Consider the following 22,727-nt stretch of genomic DNA (forward strand, 5'->3'; position numbering starts at 1 on the left):
TTTTATTTTCCTGATGTTCATAAACAAGAGTGCCTCACAGCCATGTTTATTATTTTAGGTTTCCATGGTAACATGCAGGGTTGAAGAGATGGAATAAACAACAGTGCCACCCTTCATTGGTCAGGCTATGACATCACAAGGACGGCCTGCTGTGATTGGGTCAGCTGACCCTGAAGGTCCAATCAGACAGCAGGTGGTTTGTATCAAGTCACCCTCCACAGGGGGGTGCTGCAGGGCTGGACGAACTCCAGGAGAAGTCTCCTGACACCTGAACGGGTGATGTGTTCAGGTGATTTCTGAGGAGGTGAAGTTAGATCCACGAAGACATTCTGACTGAGACAGGTCGATCACAGCTGATCAATAATCAATCATAACATATTACATCAGACAGAAACATTTACACAGCTTGATCTCCATGACAATGTCACAGTCACACCCTGGTGCTGGGCAGGTGGAGGTCAGCTGCTTCCTCCTTTCCTTCTCCTCCCTCCTCCACCTCCTCCTGCCTGGGAGGCGGAGCTTCATCGTTGGTCCTGAAACCAGTGAAGGAGGGGCTGATGGGAAACCGCCTGAGCCAGCGAGTCCGCCTGACCACGCCCATTCCCACAGGGAGGTCATACGTGGAGGAGGAAGAGGAAGAGACGGGACATCTCCACTCAACAAGCCCTCGCTCCTTCTGGGTTCCTGAAGAGAAGAAGAAAAGCTCCTCAGACGCCATCATCATCACTGCAGGTGTTTAATGATCCATCTATTGATCTGAAAGGCTTCAGGTAGACTAGCTCAGAGCTAATTAGCCCCTCTGAAATCTCACCTCAGGTGAATGACAAAAACATCTTTCCAGACCTACATGGATAACCAGTATCACCAGTACCTCTTCACAAGTTTGTTTCATAATTATTCATCCTAGAAGAGATTTTGTCCCTGGGAAGGTACAGCTACTAATGTTATGTAAGGCTGCACCCTTTTCCTAATTTATGCTACGTCACCCGCGCAGACGCAAAACTGCTTCCGAAGTGCAGAAAGCTACCTGTGAAGTGAAGGACGTGTTTGTCTTTACTGAGGAAACTAGAGCAGTGCTGAACAGTTGGTGTGTATTTGACTGTTCCAATCATGGAGGCGAGAAGGCATGTGGTCAGGGAACAAGATTTCACTGGTTTCCCATGAAGAAACAGCAGCGAGCAGCCTGGATGCCCTGATACCGGGTCTGCAGCGCTCATTTTGTCTTCAGCTGTCCATCTGATGACACCAAAGCCATGGACTACTGTCTACTACTGACAGCGGTCCGAGTAGGATGCAGCATGAGTTCATCACAGTAAAATTGTCCAGGTCTGCACCGGTGTCAGTGAAAGCATCACTGACCCACTTAAATAAATGCATTCATTCTACAGCTGAATAATTGGTGATCATTAGCTATGTGGACATGGAAAAATATGTCATCTACCCGACTGAAACCAGTCTGATCAGAGATTCCAACTGACATGTTTACATGGACAATAGATAATGTGATCAAGCGTGTTTATATGACGGAGAGACTTAACACGATTATAATGTTAGAATGTCTCAGTGTCAGAAATACCAATGAAGGATCTCTGAAATCCACATGTAGACAGCCTATGCTAGTTCTGTGCCACTGCTGAGCTTCTCCACAGCAAGGTCAGCTGGTTTAGCCTCAAAATCGTGATGAGTGACCACCACCTTATCCTTCTATGGACCTTTTCCAACTTGTTGCTGATCCAGATTATTAATGTAAAGGTGTTTTATTTCTCATGTCTGTGATGTGAACAGTTATAGCAGTGTTAGAGAGGAACAACCCTCATAAAGTCTGGACCCCCATGTATAAAAGTCTAGCTCTGCCACTAGTGTGTGTGTGTTACCTGGTATTGTGTTGTCGAGACAAAAAGCCAGAAAACCGCCAACGAACATCTCAGTGGACAGAAGGACCGTCAGGATTTGATCCAGTTCTGCGAGGCCTGAACACAGAGAGCTGATCTATATGATATCTATCTGACAGACCTCATTCTCATGATCAAACTCCTTAACTGGTCCTGATGTCTGGCATCAACTAACAGAACTAACAGTTTTTCCTCATAACCCTGTTCTGGCTGATCATTTCTTAATAACTTCTGACTTTACTTGACTATACAATGGCTGGTAATAAATTTAATTTTAGTAGATGTTTGTCAGATAGTGCTGTTACCAAATTTAAGAATCAGTTTCATCAGTATTTTCTACAATGCTAGGTATCAATATGACCGGGTCGAATTCCATAATTAAGGATGGATAGATAGATAGATAGATAGATAGATAGATAGATAGATAGATAGATAGATAGATAGATAGATAGATAGATAGATAGATAGATAGATAGATAGATAGATAGATAAGAAAAAAGTGCGAGAGAGAATCAGATTATCAAGAGGATCCTTACATCCATAAAACAAAGCTAATTAGTTTGGTACAACACGGCAGCTAGACCATCATTCTGCTGATATGATGCTGGACAGGAGAAACAGAAAAAGAAAAGAAAAGAAATGACAGAGAGCATCAGTCCTACACCAACACAGGTTATGATACCATACGATACAATGCGATGTGATACAATTTCATGTGATATGATGCGTTATGATACAATACAATGTGATACGATGCAATGCAATGTGATACAATACGATGCATTATGATGAATTACAATATGATGTGATATAAAATTAAACGATACGATGCAATGTGATACAGTATGATATGATACAATATTATACAATGCGATGTGATAGAATACATAGCGACAAGATCCAATATGTTACGATGTGATAGGATATGATGCAATATAACACGATACAAAACAGTGCAAAGCCATGCAGTGCAATGCAATACGATATGATGATACAGTATATGACAGTATATGATAAGATGTGATACAATGCGATACAATATGATGCAATATGACAAAATGTAATAAAATACGATGATATGATATGATATGATGTGATATGACACAATATGTTACCATGCAATACGATATGATACAATGCAGTACAATACATGCGATGTGATACAATATGATGGTATGCAATACAACGCTATGTGATGCTATACGATGTGATGCAATAAGAATATAATGTCAGTGGACATTAAAATGAGTCAGAAACACAATTTTAAAGTTAGAAACTGGTGTTGTGTTGCTTTATCATCCAGTATCTTTCTTTCAACTAACCAACTAACTAAGTAGTTAATCTCCCTGTAAACCTGTAAAACAGTCACACATCAAGGCTCATTTTGTCCACCAGAACCAGACCCACAGAGGAGATTTAAAGGTCCGGTTTTTCCTGGTAAACAAACATGGACGCTGAACAGATCAGCCGCCATTTTGCCTCAATATGCAGGTAAACTCACCTGTGCTGATGGAGTTGGGGTGTGTGTCCAGATACGTTGGCAGTGTCAGACCGAAGAACATTGAAAACCCCAGAACAAAAAGATTTCTGGATGAGTTCAAATCCACCAGCTGCAGGTTTGACAGACCAACGGCTGTAATCATCCCTGAGAGACACATGGATAAATGTCACATGACCTCTGAACCTGTGTGAACGGCCATTAATTGTGACTCACCAAACAGTGTGCAGAACATTCCTCCAAGTATCGGGTCTGGCAATGAGGCAAAAAGAGCTGTGAACTTCCCAACTGACCCCAGCAGGAACATGATTCCAGCTCCGTACTGTACCACCCGTCTGCTGCCCACCTGCACAGAGGGTCAACGAATAAAGCAAACCCCTGTACACTTCTGAGTTCAGTCTGCGGAGACTGGCTCTATTACTCATTATCCAGGACTGGAGGTTCCCCTCAGCTGTGTATGGTTACCTTAGTGATGCCTAGGACGCCTATATTTGGGCTAGAGGAGGTGGAGCCATTTCCTGTCCCCAACAAACCAGCAATGATGCAGCACATTCCTTCAGTGAATATGCCCCTGAAACAAATCAACAAATAAACAAACACCTGCAGACCAGACTTCACCTGATGGCATCACTTCCTGTCCCACCTGTTGATTGCATGGATTGGAGGGGGCGTGGCTCCAGAAAGACGAGCACAGGCGTAATAATCTCCAATCGACTCCACGATACCGGCCATGGTTGCACTAAGCATTCCCAACACCCCGGCAACCGTTACCACCGGCAACCCCCACTGGCCTGTAAGAGATGGCCATCATCATCATCATAAACATCACCATCGTGGTAAATGGTCTTCACTTTTATAGCATTTTTACCCAAAGCACCTTACATATACGTAACATTCACCCATTCACACACACATTCACACACTGAGGGGTTTGGTGTCTTGCTCACGGACACCTCGACATGAGCTCTCTGGGCCGGGCTCGAACCACCGACCTTCAGGTTACAGAATGACCACTACCCACTGAGCCATGCCACCCCATCATCATCATAATCCTCACCATCACCATCACAGTTCATCATTTTCATGATTATCATAAACACCATCATCATCACCATCAACTAATTTTAAGCCTCTGACAGGCCAACACTGGGACTTACAAGGGTAGGGCATCCTGAACCAGGGTGACGACGTCATGATATTGCCGCGGGCGTCGGTTCGGCCTTTGTGTCCATAGCGATCTGGGTTGTTCGGCAACAGGTCAGTCAGGGTGAGGATGTAACAGACAAACCAAACCAGCATGATGGCCAGGATGATCTGAGAAATGATCAAAGAATGCTCTGAACTAAATGACATCATGACCAACATCACCTTGACATCACTGACATCATCACTGACATCACCACCTGCCCGCTCTGTTGATTCTTACAGGAAACATCTTGAAGATCTGAACTTTTGAGTATGTCAGTCCTTTCTTTCTACTGTAGACAGGAACAGGAAGTGATGTCGTTCTCAGGTACTGAGCAAACAGCACAATCAGCAAGATACACCTGAGAGACAGAAACACACCTGTCCGACTGTTGGTGAAAGATCATATTAATCCGTTTATCCAAGAAAAAACAGACACGAGTTCAGACAGACAGATAGACAGACAGACAAACAGGTGTTCATACAGACAGAACAACAGGTGTTCACACAGACAGGTGTTCAGATAGACAGACAGACAGGTGTTCAAACAGACAGACAAACAGACAGATAGACAGGTGTTCAGACAGACAGACAAACAGACAGATAGACAGGTGTTCAGACAGGCGTCTCACAGTCCTGACAGGCCCCAGTGGGACCCGGCTCTGTCCCCGGCTGTAGTGAACACCGACAGGCCAATCAGGGAGACGGTTGGTGTGATAGTCAGTGGACCGATGTACTTCAACAGCAGACCTGGTAATCCACTAAGACCAATCAGAACCTCCACCAGACTGGACATGATGATGGCCCCCTGAATCTGTAGACAAACACGACAATAAACAACAATTAAAACAATAAATCAGGCATGAACCAGATCCTGAGAGACCTGAATCTGTGACCTAACACAAAGATCCTCTCATTTCCAGAAGAGGACCAGCTCCAGTGAGGAAGTAGAGCCCCAGAGATCGAATCCTGAATGACTGACCACAGTTCCTGTTCACCTTCACATTCTGTCCGTGAAAACTGGAATGTAAAAACTGCCACATGGAGTCCAGTACCCTCAGAGGAAAAGGAGAAACTCCAGCTGAGATCTCGATTCTAATAGAACTGAAGGCCTTGGTCCAGTTCCCCACAGTACAGCCTGAGAAATCAGTTCATAAAACTTCCACAGAACATCCACTGTGGTATTACAAAAAAAATAAAGAACTTGTACACTGCTCTAGTACCAGGATACAATCCTGAACCAGTCTGGTTCGGCAGCTGGAAGCGATTGTGCCTCAAGTGCTCCTTAATGACACCACAGGCCCAGTTCTGCCTCAAGTCCTCCCCAGTTCCAGCTGAAGACAACCTGGATTCTGCCCCAAGCCTACCCCAACCCCATCATACAGCCGTACTTCTCTAATCCGTGGATGCCAGATGTGTGAGGTGTTCAGGGGAATACTCCAGTTGCCGTAAATCTCCTCTGGCAAAAAAATGAAATAAAATTTAATTAAATAAAAAACAGTCTTGACATCTTGTTATTTAGAAAACCAAAACTATAAACAAATAAACAGACTCACCGTCACTGGGACACTTCCACCTGTCCAGACGAAGGATTGCCTGAGCAGGAATCAGGAAAGCAAATGCACTGGCCTGAAACAGAGGAAGTCTGAACACAAACACACCTGTTACTCTCACCTGACTCCTCTGAGGACCTCTTTAGGTTCAGAACGCCCTGGTTATCTTCTGGTTATCTAGTTTAACTAACCTACCTATGGAGAGATCAGTTCAGTTTTATGAAGCTAATTCACTTTTTTTGAGGTTGTATCACCATGACAACAGATGCTGGAAACATCACCTGCCCTGGAAAAGGTTCAAATCTGAGAGAATTTAAGGCTCTCTTGACCAATCAGATCTAACAGATTCTACTCACAGAAGAATTTTGGCCATTGAAGGCCACCATCCATTAAGAACAGTGCTTGGAATTCAAAGTAATGTTGTGGCCCTTCTTTATGACTATCTTTAATGAAACTCAAAATCCTGAATTGAACCTGAAGTAACCTTGTTAAGATCCGGTCCTCACCTGACTCCCACGGTGGTCTGGATCAGAGTTGTAATTCCCACAGTGGTGAAAATGGTTCCAATCAGCTGACTCACGGTGTTCTGGTCCTGGCCGACACACATGGCCTCCGCCAGGAGAAACGGCACAGCGACAGTACCGCTGAAACACGTCAGGTAATGCTGTGGACACATCAGAGGACGGGTGAACACAGAAACCCTGCTCCAGTCTGGAGAAGACTTGGGTCATTTCCTAAACATCAGACGAGGGAACGGTGTCCGGATTAACCAAACAAAATTACACCAGTAAGACTTCTTAGAAGATAACTGCTGAGTGTTTACCAGGGTGACCAGTGAACCTCGTTTTTGTTTTGAATAGGAACACAGTCTTCGTTACTTATGTTAGCACCGAGGAACATGCAGATGTAGCTTCCTTACTGAGCCCAAAAACAACAGACAGTTAACTAGACTGCTAACCAGTCTGTTAGCCAGATTACTAATCAATCTGTTAACTAGTGTGGTTGAGTGAGAGTGTCTGAATTCCATCCTGTAAAAAAGTGATTCATAGTCAGGGTTAGGGTCAGACATCAATAAGAAAGTTGAAAATCTGAACCATGTGGATCCATTTTAAACAGCTCATTATGATCTGTATCCAGAACGAAATTCATATAATACAACCAGTCAGATCCCAGCCTAACCCCAGTGTAATCCCAGCCTTACCCCAGCCTAATCCCAGCCTTACCACAGCCTAACCCCAGTGTAATCCCAGCCTAACCCCAGTGTAATTCCAGCCTAACCCCGGTGTAATCCCAGCCTAACCCCAGTGTAATTCCAGCCTAACCCCGGTGTAATCCCAGCCTAAACCCAGTGTAATCCCAGCCTTACCCCGGTGTAATCCCAGCCTAACCCGGTGTAATCCCAGCCTAACCCCAGTGTAATCCCAGCCTAACCCCGGGGTAAAATCAGCTTAACCCCGGTATAATCCCAGCCTAACTCCAGGGAAATCCCAGCCTAACCCCAGTGTAATCCCAGCCTAACCCCAGTGTAATTCCAGCCTAACCCCGGTGTAATCCCAGCCTAACTCCAGGGAAATCCCAGCCTAACCCCAGTGTAATCCCAGCCTAACCCCGGTGTAATCCCAGCCTAACCCCGGTGTAATCCCAGCGTAACCCCAGTGTAATCCCAGCCTAACCCCGGGGTAAAATCAGCTTAACCCCGGTATAATCCCAGCCTAACTCCAGGGTAATCCCAGCCTAACCCCAGTGTGATCCCAGCCTAACCCTTGTGTAAAATCAGCCTAACCCCGGTGTAATCCCAGCCTAACCCCGGTGTAAAATCAGCCTAACCCCGGTGTAATCCCAGCCTAACCCCGGTGTAAAATCAGCCTAACCCCGGTGTAATCCCAGCCTAACCCCGGTGTAACCCCAGCCTAACCCCGGTCGTATCCTGGTTTAATCCCAGTTTTATCCAATTTTAATCCTAGTCTAATCCAGTATAAACCCAGTCCAATCCCAATTTTACCTGTAGTCCCAGTAGAATACATAGGTACCAGGGTGGGACGTCTTCGATGGTGTAAATCATGTCCAAACCCGCCTTCTCTCTTTCCATTGGCTGTTTTACTGTTCTGAGCTCATCCATTGGATGGTTGGGTTTGTCTTGAATGTGGCTCCCCCCCTCTTCCAGGAAATCATGACTCTGATTGGACAAAGACAGTTGGAGGTCAATTGTCTGACACTTCCTGCTGGCAGCAGAACTGGAGGATGAAGATAAAGGTGAAGAAAATGCAGGAAGTGATGCAGGTTTTTTTTCTTTTATAGAAACAGTTAATCTGTAGAAGATCTCACACATGTGCAAACACAGGGAAACCAGCAGTCGCTGTCTCTGAGTGATTGACACCAACCATAAACTGGTCTCTGTGTCACGGTGACCCAGTTAATCAGCTGTTCTGGGTCACCGTGACACACCACCACCTCCTGTTGGTTCAGGTGTTCTCAGGTGTGACGTGACTTGTTTGAGCTCTGTTCTCCTGATCAGAAGTCAGTTCTTCACACAGAAAACAGATCAGTCATCAATATAACAAGATCAGAGCCGGTATCTGGTCAGGTGATCAAACAGGAAGTGAAATGACTGCAGTTTAAATAAAGTTTGAACAGCTGTGCTCATGAGGCTGAGAGCACCTGTCCTGGTGGACCACACACAAAGATCTGAAACCAAGAATCAATCAATAATCACTGATCAGTTTACCTTACGATCATCTTCCATCTGGGCTGCAGCTGCGACGATTGAACAGTGACGCCTGAGCAGGCGGACGGAGGGGTTTATTTTAGAGTTTCAGGTTGAAGTCCACCACTTTATCAACAGATTATTAACTGTCAGGACCTTGACTCTCACCCACACCTGATACTCACCTGACTCATCAATCTGAAGCTCACAGAGCAGAAACATTTCACCAGGACATCAAAATGTGTTCCTGTAAACATTAAAGATAACGTAGAAAAACGAGCTTTGAGTTGTTTAAATGCAGTAAAGCTGCAGTCAGAGCGAAGTGCTCTGATGGGAAAATCTGATGGAGCTTGTTCACTGAGAGGAGAATTTTAACCCTCTATTACCCGTGTCATGATGCCCATTAGGAAATCATGTTTGGAGTGTTTTCATGTCATAAACAAACTGAGGTTTTTTTTTTTTCGAAGTGTAGGTGGAGGACTGTGACCTCATCGCTTTGGGGGCTGGAAAATGGCCATGAGTGACTCGTGGTTGCAGGTTCTTGGTGGATTCCCATGGCGTTGGACTGGGTTGCTCTGCAGTGGGGGCAGCTCTGGGTCCAGCCCTGTCAGGGGCTGTGGGGACCAGCGGTTGGGGTCGCCTCGTGGTGGGGGGTGAGGCCACTAGTGGTGCCTCGGTCGGTGGGTGTTGGCCCTGGGCTGAGTGACTGGGCTATTCTGGGTGGGGTGTTCTGGGCTCTGGTGACTGGGGGTGGCCCCCCCTCCCTCCAAGGTGGTGGGGTCTGTATGTGCCCGGGGTCTGGGCCTGCCTGGATATGCTGCCATGGTGCTGGTTGGTACTTGCCCTGGTGTCTGGTTGCCGCCCTGGGACCCAGGGTATGGCCCCCGGGCTATACCCTGGCGGAATGTACATTGCCATGACAACGACAGAGGTGAATTCCTGAGGCAGATAATATGGGTGTATTTCTACAGCAAGCAGTTCTATATTTGGGCTGCAGAGACCTTCCTTCACATGCACATGTCCAGGATTACACCATCATCAACTCACATACAGAGCAATCCTCCACCTCTCTTCTTGCCTCTGCTCATTGTGTCTGTCCACCTGAATGGTGCTAAGGCTGGGTACCGCTACGCTATGGTCTGGGATGAATGAATGAAGCCACACCTCTGTAAAGCACATGAATCTACACTCACAGTATTCCTACTGGAACTTAATAAGCGCAGTGAGCTTGTCTATTTTATTCCCCAGAGATCTCACGTTCCACGTTTCAACCTCTGGCACAGCTGGCATATACCTCTGCTTCTTAGCCTTGACTTCGGCTCCTGCTCTGCACCCCAACATCTCCTCCGCAGGTCCTTCAGGATGACCGGCCTTTCCTCCTGCCAGCTCCTGGTCCAGAATAATTCCAAGTATAAGAGTTTTCCTGATGTCCTCGGGTCCAAAGACAACAACCTCAGTCTGTGTGAATTTAAAAAGAGAAAACCAAGAATCATCCAGGTCTTTTATGTCTTTAGAGTTAGTGATTTATACTTAACTTTATTAATCCTTTGGGGTGACTCCTTCGGAAAATTCACAATTACAGCAGCACATAAGAAAAAAAAGCAGGTTTAAGACGTCTTTGTAATCTGATAATCTGATCTGTTTTATCAGGATTCACCATGGATCTGAGTATCATCTGTGTAAAAAACCCTGATTGGAAGATGGGTGCCACTCCTCCTCAGCCTTTAGTTCTGGGAACATTAAATTTACTAAAGTAGGTGAAGTTGATTCATACAAACATGATCCTCCTGCTGGAGCCAAAATAAATCAATAACCAATCAACCAATCTCCAGTCAATAAATCAATAATCACGTGTGGCGATGAATATGATGATCACGTTGATTAACACCACCAGGTAACACCCTCAGGTAACACCACCAGGAACACCACCATATACCAGGTAACGCCACCAGGTAACACCGTCATATACCAGGTAACCCAACCAGGTAACACTGCCATATACCAGGAACACCACCATATACCAGGTAACGCCACCAGGTAACGCCGTCATATACCAGGTAACCCAACCAGGTAACACTGCCATATACCAGGAACACCACCATATACCAGGTAACACCACCAGATAACACCGCCATATACCAGGTAACGCCACCATATACCAGATAACATCACCAGGTAACACCGCCATATACCAGGAACACCACCATATACCAGGTAACACCACCAGGTAACACCACCATATACCAGGTAACGCCACCAGGTAACACCACCATATACCAGGTAACCCAACCAGGTAACACTGCCATATACCAGGTAACCCAACCAGGTAACACTGCCATATACCAGAAATGCCACCATATACCAGGTAACGCCACCAGGTAACACCGCCATATACCAGGTAACCCAACCAGGTATCACCTCAATATACCGGGAACACCACCATATACCAGGTAACCCAACCAGGTAACACCACCATATACCAGGTAACATCAACAGGTAACACCACCATATACCAGTTAACGCCACCAGGTAACACCACCATATACCAAGTAACCCAACCAGGTAACACCACCAGGAACACCACCATATACCAGGTAACACCACCAGGTAACACCACCAGGAACACCACCATATACCAGGTAACACCACCAGGTAACACCACCATATACTAGTTAACACCACCAGGTAACACTGCCATTTACCAGGTAACACCACCATATACCAATTAACCCAACCAGGTAACACCACCAGGAACACCACCATATACCAGGTAACACCACCAGGTAACACCACCAGGAACACCACCATATACCAGGTAACACCACCAGGTAACACCACCATCTACCAGGTAACACCACCAGTAAGGGATGCCGTCCAGCTGAAGAAGGAGTCCTATCGGGCCTTTTTGGCCTGTGGGACTCCAGAGGCAGCTCCCGGCTAAGCGGAGCGCAGCTTCAACGGTCGCTAAGGCAAAAACTCAGGCATGGGAGGAGTTTGGAGAGGCCATGGAGAATGACTTCCGGACAGCTTCGAGGAGATTCTGGTCCACCATCCGGCGGATCAGTAGGGGAAAGTGGTGCTCCGTCAACACTGTGTACAGTGGGGACGGGGGGCTGCTAACTTCGACTCGGGACGTTGTGAGGCGGTGGAATACTTCGAAGACCTTCTCAATCCCACCAACACGTGTTCCGATGAGGAAGCAGAGTCTGGGGTAGCTGGTGCTGGCTCTCCTATCTCTGGGGCTGGGGTCGCTGAGGTGGTTAAAAAGCTCCTCGGTGGCAAGGTCTCGGGGGTGGATGAGGTCCGCCCAGAGTTCCTTAAGGCTCTGGATGCTGTAGGGCTGTCTTGGCTGATACGCCTCTGTAGCATCATGTGGACACCGGGGACAGTTCCTCTGGACTGGCAGACTGGGGTGGTGGTCCCCCTCTTCAAAAAGGGGGAGCGGAGAGTGTGTTCCAACTACAGGCGGATCACACTCCTCAGCCTCCCCGGTAAGGTCTATTCAGGGGTGATTGAGAGGAGGGTCTGTCGGACAATCAAACCTCGGATTGGGGAGGAGCAGTGTGGTTTTCATCCCGGTCGTGGAACAGTGGACCAGCTCTACACTCTATTCAGGGTCTTTGAGGGGGCGTGGGGGTTTGTCCAACCAATCTACATGTGCTTTGTGGACTTGGAGAAGGCATTCGACCGTGTTCCCCGGGGACTCCTGTGGGGGGTACTCCGGGAGTATGGAGTGCCGGACTCGCTTGTACGAACTGTCCGGTCCCTGTACGACAGGTGTCAGAGCTTGGTCCGCATTGCCGGCAGTAAATCAGAATCGTTTCCAGTGCGGGTTGGACTCCACCAAGGCTGCCCTTTGTCACGATTCCATTCATAACCTTTATGGACAGAATTTGTAGGAGCAGCCGAGGTGTGGAGGGGATCCGGTTCGGTGGCCCCAGGATTGGGTCTCTGCTCTTTGCGGATGATGTGGTTCTGTTGGCTTCATCGGGCCGTGCTCTTCAGCTCTCACTGGAGCGATTCGCAGCCGAGTGTGAAGCGGCTGGGATGATAATCAGCACCTCCAAGTCCGAGACCATGGCCCTCAGCCTGAAAAGGGTGGAGTGTTCTCTCCGGGTCTGCAATAGGGTCCTGTCCCAAGTGGAGGAGTTCACGTATCTCGGGGTCTTGTTCACGAGTGAGGGAAGGATGGAGCGGGAGATGGACAGGCGGATCGAGATAGATTGCAAGAAGAAATCCGCTTATCTAAAAAAAATGAAACAAGCAATAGCCAAACCTGCATTTTTATCCAGTTGCTTTTGTATAATAAGACCTAATTATTTGTATGCATTTTACTATTGCTGTATATACTTTCAGATGACAAGAAGGAATGTGAGAAGTATGATTTTACAACAACTGCAGAACTAAGTGGCTCAGAAGAGGAGTTACCAACAAAGAGGAGGCCAAAAAAAAAAAAATATTATCCTGACTACCAAATGGGTATCTAGTGAACTTTTACAACTTTGATCATTGGAATACTGAAACATTTGTAAATGACTATCAAAAATTTGTTGACTTCTTCTATTTTTCAGTCAGTGAAGATGGACAAAAAGAAGATCTTCCAGATGTGTTGTTAAAGAGTAGAGGTATGTAATAAATGACATTCTTTTGTTTTTCACATTTATTGTTATACCTCTCACAGGGTGTTCTAACCTCTTTTTGTTTGTTCAAGCTAAGATGGTCAACACATGAATGCCTAATTGTTTGAAAAATCACTATTTTACTGAATGCATATTAACAATTTTAGGCTACCGAGAAGTCTCGAAAATGTATTCCTTGTGAAGGTATGTCTTAATTCACAGGAGCCAATACACTGAAGGCACTGTCTTCATGGCCCCAAGGCCTCCATCATGATAACATTGTATTGTTAGAGTAAGCCAGGAAAAGGACATTACGTCCTCTGTGCACAGCCAGTATGATGGTCACGTGCAGGTTTTATTGTTGTATTTGGATCCCTATTGGTAGGATACCTGTTTGAAAGTACTTTTTAATGCTTGTTGACTATTTATTACAGATGACTGTGTTCTTCCAACTCCTCCCGAAATGAAAAATTCACAGTATGGTAAATATTCCCCAACTGCCAAAAAAACAAAAAGACGCCTCATCCTGAATCCTGCAAATACAAACAGTGAGACTCAAGCAAAGAAAAGAATAACAAAAGGTATGCATATGCAGAACCAGTCATTGTAGCATTTCAATCACTACCATGTCAGTATTAGGCCAAGTAGTCACTACAATTACTGGTTAATTTTTTTTTTTTTTTGGTTGGTTTTTTAGTTTTTTGTTTTTTTGTTGTTGTTTGTTGTTTCTTTTGTTGTTGTTTGTTTGTTTCTTCTTTTTTTTAAACAGATGACTTTGTTCTTCCAACTCCTCCCCAAATGACAGATGCACAGTTTGGTATGTGGTTGTGTGAAACATGTTTCGTATTTGATTGGGTCTCAGATATTTAGAAGTATTCTGTACCAGAACTGAAAGTTTACAACTTGAATTAAATGCCACAATTAAAATGCCAAGTGTTGACTAACCAAATATGTGTAAAGTAATTTTTATTTATTGCCATGCTAACCCTCACCAGTGTCTAAACCCTCTAAAAATGCAGAAAGAACACCGATTGGCGTCCCCTCGCGGCCTCATTCTCGATCCTTGGCAGACGGTGGAAGCAGAAGTCCATCTGAGTCTCTTTCTGGTCAAAGGTATTTATTTTAAATATGATCATCAAATAAGGATGTAAAAAGGAGGAGGCAAGATGGCGTCGTAGAGTGAGCATCGTGCTCCGCTGAGCTCCGGTGATTTGTCTTCAATTATCCGTTTATTTACTTTATTTGCCTGAGGAGAGTCTGATTTTTGATGATGGAAGAAGCTCTATAATGAGCCTGGACAATTATTTTCTGAAGATGCCTGAGGTTAAGACCAAAGCCAAAAAGAAGACTGCTACGGGGAGGCCTACTGTCGACAATGCGGAACCCGTTGCAGACAAGCCCGCAAATACTAACGCGGAGCCCGTGGCAGAGAAGCCTATGAGTGACAAAGTTGTTGCAAGTAAGTCTAATAACAACAGCGCGGAGCCTCTGGAGGAAGCCATTGCTTTGGGCCCAGCTGAAGCTGAAGATGGTGACACAGATAATGTAGATCCAAGTGTGCTTCAAGTTCTGGAAAGGATGTCCGATAATATCACACAGGCTATCTATGCTAAAATTGACACAGTGCTTGTTGCTATTCGCGACCAAACTGCTGAAATGCACGCGCTTGGAACTCGTGTAGGCCAAGCGGAGTCCAGGATTTCTGATGTTGAGGACGCCACGGAGTTACTGCAAGCTAAAGTGATTAAACTTGAGAAACAAGTTGGTGAAATGGTGGATCATATCGATGACTTAGAAAATCGCAGCCGCAGATGTAATTTACGCCTGATTGGTCTACTTGAAGGCACCGAGGGGAGAGATGCAGTTGCTTTTGTGGAGACGTGGCTCCCCACTTTTCTGAAGATCACAACTAAATCTGGAAAGATCAAGGTGGACCGTGCACACCTCACTCTTGCGCTCAAACCGGGTCCCAACCAACGCCCCAGACCCATCATTATAAAGTTTCACAACTTTACCGACAAGCAACGCGTAATGGCTGCTGCCCGACGTCTCGCTGCTGACCCGGACCAGCCCGCGGATCGTCTTAACGTCTCTTTCTTCAACGATTATTCAGCGGCAGTGGTCAAAAAACGCAAGGCCTTTGATGGGGTGAAAACTCGACTGAAGAGGATGAACGTGGACTACGCGCTCATATATCCAGCAACGCTGAGGGTGTCTGCCAACGGGGCAGAGAAGAGGTTTGACACACCGGAGGCTGCCTCGGCTTTTGTCGACTCTCTGCTGTAACGTTTTGGTTTAATCACAGGGATATTCTTTTTTCTTTTCTGATTTACGTCAAGTACTGGACTATAGCTTCTGGAGTTACGTGAGTATTAACCTGGCTTCGGTGTCCAGCAGGCTACTGAGTGACATTAAAGCATTTGCTGACGTTATGATTCTCCAGGTGAAGTTGTACTCTCACCGTGAGCGAAACGGACTTGTGTGTTACACCTATGTATAGGCGTGAGTGTAGCGCTTGTTGCACCTGTCAGCTGTTCGTTGCTGATGGGTGTAGGAAGGTAGTTCCCTACATGTGCAGTAGGGATATCGCCCCATTGTTCATTATTTGTTTTTCTGTGTTTTTTGTTTTTTATATTATTTGTAATGCTTTTACGCAGCTCAGGTCTTATGCTTCTTTGCCTAATTTTCTATGTGTTTTTAAATTAAGATGAATAAGCTACGGGTTTGTACTTGGAATGTGCGGGGTGTCCACAATCGTATTAAGCGCAGAAAAATTTTGACTTACTTAAAAAAGAACGATGTAGATATTGCTCTCTTACAAGAGACCCATCTCAGTGACATTGAACATTCCAAGCTTCAACAAGGAATATTTGGGCAAGTGTTCTTTTCGTCTTTCACAACTAGGAGTAGAGGAGTGGTTATTTTGATCAAGAAATCCCTGCCCTTCACTATTGTTAGTTATGTTAGAGATCATTGTGGCCGTTATGTTTTGATTAGAGGGAATTTACAGGGGCAAAACATTGTGATAATGAATGTGTATTTTCCTCCAGCCCACCCGATTTCTTTTCTCACTAAAGTTTTTCTCGAATTGGCAGCACTTTCAGTTGATTCCACTGTACTTGTGGGTGGTGATTTTAATTTAATTTTAAATCCACTTATTGATAGATTCCCACATGGTACTATGGCCCCATCTGCCCAGGCAAAGGCTCTTTGTGCTTTGTGTGATGAGCTTGGATTGGCTGATGTTTGGAGAAGTATCCATCCCTCTAATAAAGAGTATACATTTTTCTCTGCCCCCCACAAATGCCAAACTAGAATTGATTATTTTTTCTTTCCTCGGTCTGAGCTATATTCTGTTATGTCATGTGATATAAAAAGTATAATAATTTCTGACCATGCAAGCATAGTTATGGACATTAAACCTAAAACTGTACTGAGCCAGTCTCGACACTGGAGACTTAACACTACTATTCTTAAAGATTCTATGTTTACATCTTATTTTTCTACAGAAATTAAAATGTTTTTCACAATTAATAAGCAGACAGCCACTAACACCTCTATCTTATGGGAAACTTGTAAAGCTTATGCAAGAGGATTGATTATTTCATACTCTGCTACTAAGAAGCGTCAAAGATTAGAAAAACAAAATAAATTGGAGACTGAATTGGCAGATAAGGAAAAGCTATATATTGTTTCGCCCTTACCGTCTTTATGGCAAGAAATTACTGCTCTCAGATCCGCTCTAGGCTGTCTTCTTACTAAAGAGGCTGAAAGCAAAATTAATTATACTAGACAGAGATTTTATGAACATGGAGATAAACCCGGAAAATGTCTTGCTTACCTAGCTAAAAAACAGGCTGAGTCTCAAATTATTGCAGCTATTTCTGATACGGAAGGTCATGAGGTATATGATAGTAAGTCAATAAACAAATGCTTCAGAGAGTTCTATGAGAAATTGTATTCTTCTGAACAAACATCAGATGCAGCACAATTAACTGAAAATTTCTTTTCTCAGATTAATTTACCCAAGTTGTCAGGAGAACAGAGAACTGTTCTTAACAGCCCCATTACAAAAACTGAACTAATTAAAGCCATTAAATCTCTACAAATTGGAAAGTCACCAGGACCCGACGGACTTGGTTGTGAATTCTATAAACAGTTTCAAGATGTACTTGTAGGGCCTCTACTTGATATGTTTAATCATTCTTTCACTACTGGAGAATTTCCACAATCTTTGAAGGAAGCTACCATATCTTTAATTTTGAAAAAGGGTAAATGTCCCAAGTCTTGTACATCCTACAGACCGATAGCACTTTTAAATGTTGATAGGAAGCTGCTTTCTAAGATTTTAGCTGCGCGTTTGGAGAATTTTTTGCCCATATTGATAAAAGAGGATCAAACCGGCTTTATAAAGGGACGCAACTCAGCCACCAATGTACGGCGTCTTCTAAATGCTATCCAGGCTTATAAACACCAACATATCGACAGTCTGGTGCTTTCTCTCGATGCAGAGAAGGCATTTGACCGTGTCGAATGGGCCTTTTTACTTTATACACTGGAACGGTTTGGTCTTGGAGACAATTTTATTAAATGGGTTAGGATAATTTATACTGATCCCCAAGCGGCCGTTCTAACTAATGGATTCCGTTCAGAATATTTCACTACCTACAGAGGAACAAGACAGGGCTGTCCCTTGTCCCCTCTTTTATTTGCATTGGCCATTGAGCCACTTGCCGAGACCATAAGAATAACACCTACAATACGCAGTTTAGAGATTGGTCAGGCATGTCACAAAATAACCTTATATGCGGACGATGTCCTGATACTTCTGACTGATCCTGAGACTTCCATACCGGCTCTTCTAGAGGTGATGGATAGGTTTGGCGAGTTCTCCGGCTATAGGGTTAATCTGACTAAGTCAGAGGCGATGCCTCTTGGCTCTCTTACTGCCATACCTAATATCGCTCCCTCTTTTCCTTTTAAGTGGTCTCCTGCAGGCTTTGTATACCTGGGTATCTTTATCACTCCATCCTTTGACCAATTATACAGAGCTAACTTCGTCCCCTTATTCAGTAAAATTAAACAAGATTTAGAACGGTGGTGTTCATTTCCTGTTTCTTGGTTAGGACGTATTGCTTTGATTAAGATGAATGTACTGCCGAGGTTGTTATATCCTATACAAATGATTCCTGTGTTGTTTTCCAAGAGAGTTTTGAAAGATATAAACGGCTGGCTCAGCTCCTTTATTTGGAATAAGCGCAGACCGAGGCTTAAAATGGCAGTGTTGCATTTGCCGGGTTCATTGGGTGGATTGGACTTGCCTAATATAAGAATATATCAGCTTTGTGCTCATTTGAGATTTATATATGAATGGTCTGGGGGTGGCTCTTCCACTTGGATGGACATTGAGACGGCATTGTCACAGTGCAGATTACATGACTTACTATTCTTCAAGAATTTTAAAGATATAAAGGACAAGTGTGTGAATCCTGTAACAATTAATACTCTAAAGGCATGGCGCTCTGTTCGTCGCCTGGAAGGAAGGTCTAAAACAACATCTATGTTTACTCCAATTATGAATAATCCAGATTTTTTGCCAGGTCTTTCAGACCCTGGTTTTCTACAATGGAGTAATAAGAATATAAAAACGTTAGGGGACCTTTTTTCAAATAACATTTTTCTGTCATTTAATCTACTTATGGAAAAATATCAACTTCCTAAGCAGGATTTCTTTCGCTTCTTGCAAGTAAGGCATTATATCACTCATAGTACAACCCTTCTGCAACACCCTGCGGTGTCTGATATTGAGAGGATGCTGTTTCAGCATCAGTCTAGGGCAGTGGTTCTTAACCTTGTTGGAGGCACCGAACCCCACCAGTTTCATATGCTCCTTCACCGAACCCTTCTTTAGTAAAAAATAAAATATTGGTTGGAGGTGGACGTGGGGTCGGCGTCACTAACGCTAACCCAACGTCACTGACGCACACCGCTGGTCAGACGGAGGGTTATTAAAGAAGGTGTTGTTAAACAGGAAGTGATACGCTGGCAGCGCGTCCACTCCTTTACAGCCGTTTTACAACGTGTCATCACAGTGGGTAAAAGTACCAGTTCCCCGCCGCCACGTCGTGAGTCCGTACGGCGATCGACCCTTTAGATCGCCTTATTTGCCTGGATCGGCGCTCGGGAGATAACGGGCTAATTCCGATGTGTGGTCCCGACTGAGAAGGAGGTCTCACTCTGCTGCTTATCCAGCTCTCTCAAAGCGGACCGGTAGGGAGTCTCACTCAGACACATATACAGCCCTAGCGGTCTGATAGGGAGGTCTCACTCTGCTGCATAAACCAGCGACCTCAAAGCGGACCGGTTGGAAATCTCAGAGCAGGACGCTTTCACTAACTGCAGACTAGACTGAGGGGTGGACCTCTGCGGCGGAGGTTCCACCGAACCCCTAGGGTTCGATCGAACCCAGGTTAAGAACCACTGGTCTAGGGTCTCTCTCAGTTCATTGTATGGGGTGGTTAACGGATTGACTAATATTGGTGCGCAGAGGGTCAGGGGTGTGTGGGAGAGGGAGCTGTCTGTGACTATAGATGAAGAAACTTGGACAGATATTTGGTCCCAAGCAAAAAAGTTGTCAATCTGTACTCGAACAAAAGCATTACAGCTCAAAATTCTACATAGATTACACATTTCACCGGCTCGCAGGCATTCCTTTAACCGCTCCCTCTCTCCTCTGTGTCTCAAGTGTAAAGCTCAGGTGGGTACTTTGACTCATTGTATTTGGTCATGTCATAAACTTAAGCAATATTGGACTGAGATTGTATGTGAACTTGAAAGTATTTTCCACATGGACTTGGGAATGGATCCTGTGTCACTGATCCTGGGTCTTCCAAGCAGACATATAACTGCTACAACCAACAAAAGGCTTTTTAATATTCTTACGTTTGCAGCAAGGAAAAATATCCTTTTACAGTGGATTAGTGACAAAACTCCTTCTGTCAGTGGATGGCGTAAAATTGTTTTCGAGTTGATTCCTTTGGAGTATCTCACTAACATTATACATGCCAGTGTGGACCAGTTTTATAAAACCTGGAGTCCATTTTTGGACTATGTCGGACCTGAAATCTCCTTAATACTTCTGAAAGGCACGTGAATTTCTACTTATGGACTTTGGCTTATCAATGACTAAGATATGTCTGTCACAAACTTTGTGTGTCTGAGCTGTACTCTTTTTGTTTGTTTTGTTTGTGTTCTGTGCCAGTTCTAGTGGCTTGTGTTTGTTTTTGTAAAATGGAAAATTTAAATAAAAACAATGATTAAAAAAAAAAAAAAAAAAAAAAAAAGGATGTAAAAATTCACTCAACTCACGATGAAAGTGTCAAATCTTTCAGATGTCAGAAAAGCTTTCTGTTAGCTCCCCACCCCTCATTCCTATGCAAAACTATTATTTCCAATATTTGTAGTTATACTGCATTTACAACACCTGATGTGGTAAACTTTTCTTTCTTTTGCAGATCAATCAGTGCTGGCCTACAGAGTCTGACACTTTCACATAGATGATGTTTGGGTTCCTCATGGTTTTCCACTCATGGATGGAGGTATTGAATTTAAATATGATCACACACACACACGCACACAGTGATGTTGCTAGGTTCAGTGTAGTGAGTTTTTTTCAGCTTTTGTTTCTTCCCATCAGTTACTGCAGCTCCATCTGATGCCATGCTCATCACTGTGCTTATTGAGACGTCTAGCATCTTTAGATGCGCCGAGGGGTAACACTCTGGTCTGCTGACAACTAACTTTCTATTCTTAGTTACTGTGATTTTAAACCCAAGCCTATGGCTTTTTCATGGGAAAGATGAGGTGCGCCCCTGGGACGCATCAACACTAGGTTTACTGCGTCCTTTTAGATTTTAATGTGTCAGGGGACAAATACCTAGCAACATCACTGCATACATACATATATAAACACACACATTTCACACACACACACACACACACACACACACACTGTTACGGCTCCCCCGCTAGGGGTCGGGGGGGACGCAGCAGAAGAATTACAACACAGGAATATGAAAGGAAAACCAACGGTTTATTCCTTTATCAAGGCACAAAGCAAAACACAATACAAAGTCACAAAACACAGCGGGAGCCTTAAAGATAACAGAAAAGAACCTATGTAAGAAAAAGAACTACTTAACTAACAAAAGGTGTCCTTCTTCAGGTAACGATCTTTAACAATAACAAAAAAGTCCACCAGGAACCCTGGGACGCACAACAAGAGAAAACAATAAATGAACTTAACTGAGAGAGAGTCTTTTCACCACTTATACACAGTCCAGAAAGTTGCTCAAAGTCCAATTTTACCATCTACCAGTTTTACTTCCAATTCCACACAGTTTCACTCACAGACCAAAGCCACCCTTGGCGCACTGGTGTTAACCAACCACACAGCCGCCCTGTTGGGATGACAATGACCAGCTTTTATGGTCGCGTGGTCCCTCTGGGCGGTCCTTCCCGAAGCGCCATCATCCAATCCGGTCGCTGAGGGGGAGGGACTTCGAGGACGACGTCAGCCAATGCTGGGAGTGCGGCTACACAGTAGTCCAGCACCCTCTGCAGATTCGGTCCAAACTTGGGCCGTAACACCCCCACACTTAAATGTTGACCTGCTGGTGCTGTCCACGGTCCAACCTCAACATATACACATAAATTAATCACACAGGTCAAGGTGATACACAGACATTAAGGGTCACTGTAAACACGGGACAAAGCATCTGCACAGACATTGTCTACCCCTTTTTTGTGCTTAATTTCAAGATGATACTCCTGAACTGCCAGTGCCCAACGCATTAATCTTTGGTTGTGGTTATACATCCTACTAAGAAATGTCAGGGGGTTGTGGTCCGTATAAACTTGAACAGGCACCGGGGAGGATCCCACGTATACCTCAAAGTGTTGGAGTGCGAGCAGTAATGACAAGGTTTCTTTTTCGACTGTGGAGTAATGCAGCTGGTGTCCAGCGAATTTCCTGGAGAAATAGCTGACGGGGTGATCAGTCCCATCGTCGTCAGTCTGCAGGAGCAAGGCGCCAGCCCCCACAGCACTAGCGTCTATCTCCAGTTTAAAGGGCTTACTCATGTCGGGTGCTGTCAATACTGGGGCATGTTTGAGGAGCGCCTTAGCGCTCTCAAAGGCATGCTGGCATTCCTGGGACCACCGGTACTCACGCTTTGGGCTCACGAGCTCAGTTAGCGGACTTACAACTGTCGCATA

At 44.8% G+C, this 22,727-nt stretch overlaps 1 protein-coding gene across 3 annotated transcripts; it reads right to left on the minus strand.

The window, feature by feature from the left end:
* slc23a1 (solute carrier family 23 member 1) lies at positions 1–9,213 on the minus strand. Of its 3 annotated transcripts, none has more exons than XM_042007954.1 (15): positions 9,018–9,213; positions 8,854–8,905; positions 8,131–8,362; positions 6,635–6,792; positions 6,132–6,220; positions 5,967–6,034; positions 5,208–5,389; positions 4,817–4,937; positions 4,548–4,704; positions 4,034–4,181; positions 3,856–3,961; positions 3,607–3,736; positions 3,394–3,537; positions 1,875–1,970; positions 1–684 (listed from the first exon to the last, which is right to left on the minus strand). In XM_042007954.1, the coding sequence occupies exons 1-15, from the start codon at positions 9,052–9,054 to the stop codon at positions 431–433; spliced, it is 1,974 nt and encodes a 657-aa protein (XP_041863888.1). In that variant the 5' UTR covers positions 9,055–9,213; the 3' UTR covers positions 1–430. The 3 variants fall into 3 exon arrangements, with proteins under 3 accessions (XP_041863888.1, XP_041863889.1, XP_041863890.1); XM_042007955.1 differs by having other exon boundaries at positions 8,131–8,304; positions 9,018–9,210; XM_042007956.1 differs by lacking the exons at positions 8,854–8,905; positions 9,018–9,213 and adding an exon at positions 8,510–8,810 and having other exon boundaries at positions 8,131–8,304.
* Between the last annotated feature and the right edge of the window lie 13,514 nt (positions 9,214–22,727).

The sequence above is a fragment of the Melanotaenia boesemani genome, chromosome 15, assembly GCF_017639745.1.
Source record: "Melanotaenia boesemani isolate fMelBoe1 chromosome 15, fMelBoe1.pri, whole genome shotgun sequence".
Lineage (NCBI taxonomy): Eukaryota > Metazoa > Chordata > Actinopteri > Atheriniformes > Melanotaeniidae > Melanotaenia > Melanotaenia boesemani.

Bases quoted from the DNA above. Each gene is read 5' to 3' on its own strand.
- slc23a1 (XM_042007954.1), bottom strand. From the start codon at position 9,054: ATGTTTCTGCTCTGTGAGCTTCAGATTGATGAGTCAG. The intron at 4,182-4,547 runs GTAAGTCCCAGT...CATCTCTTACAG, and splicing joins GTTCAGGATGCCCTACCCTT to GCCAGTGGGGGTTGCCGGTG. The intron at 1,971-3,393 runs GTGAGTTTACCT...CTCTGTGTTCAG, and splicing joins CCCCAACTCCATCAGCACAG to GCCTCGCAGAACTGGATCAA.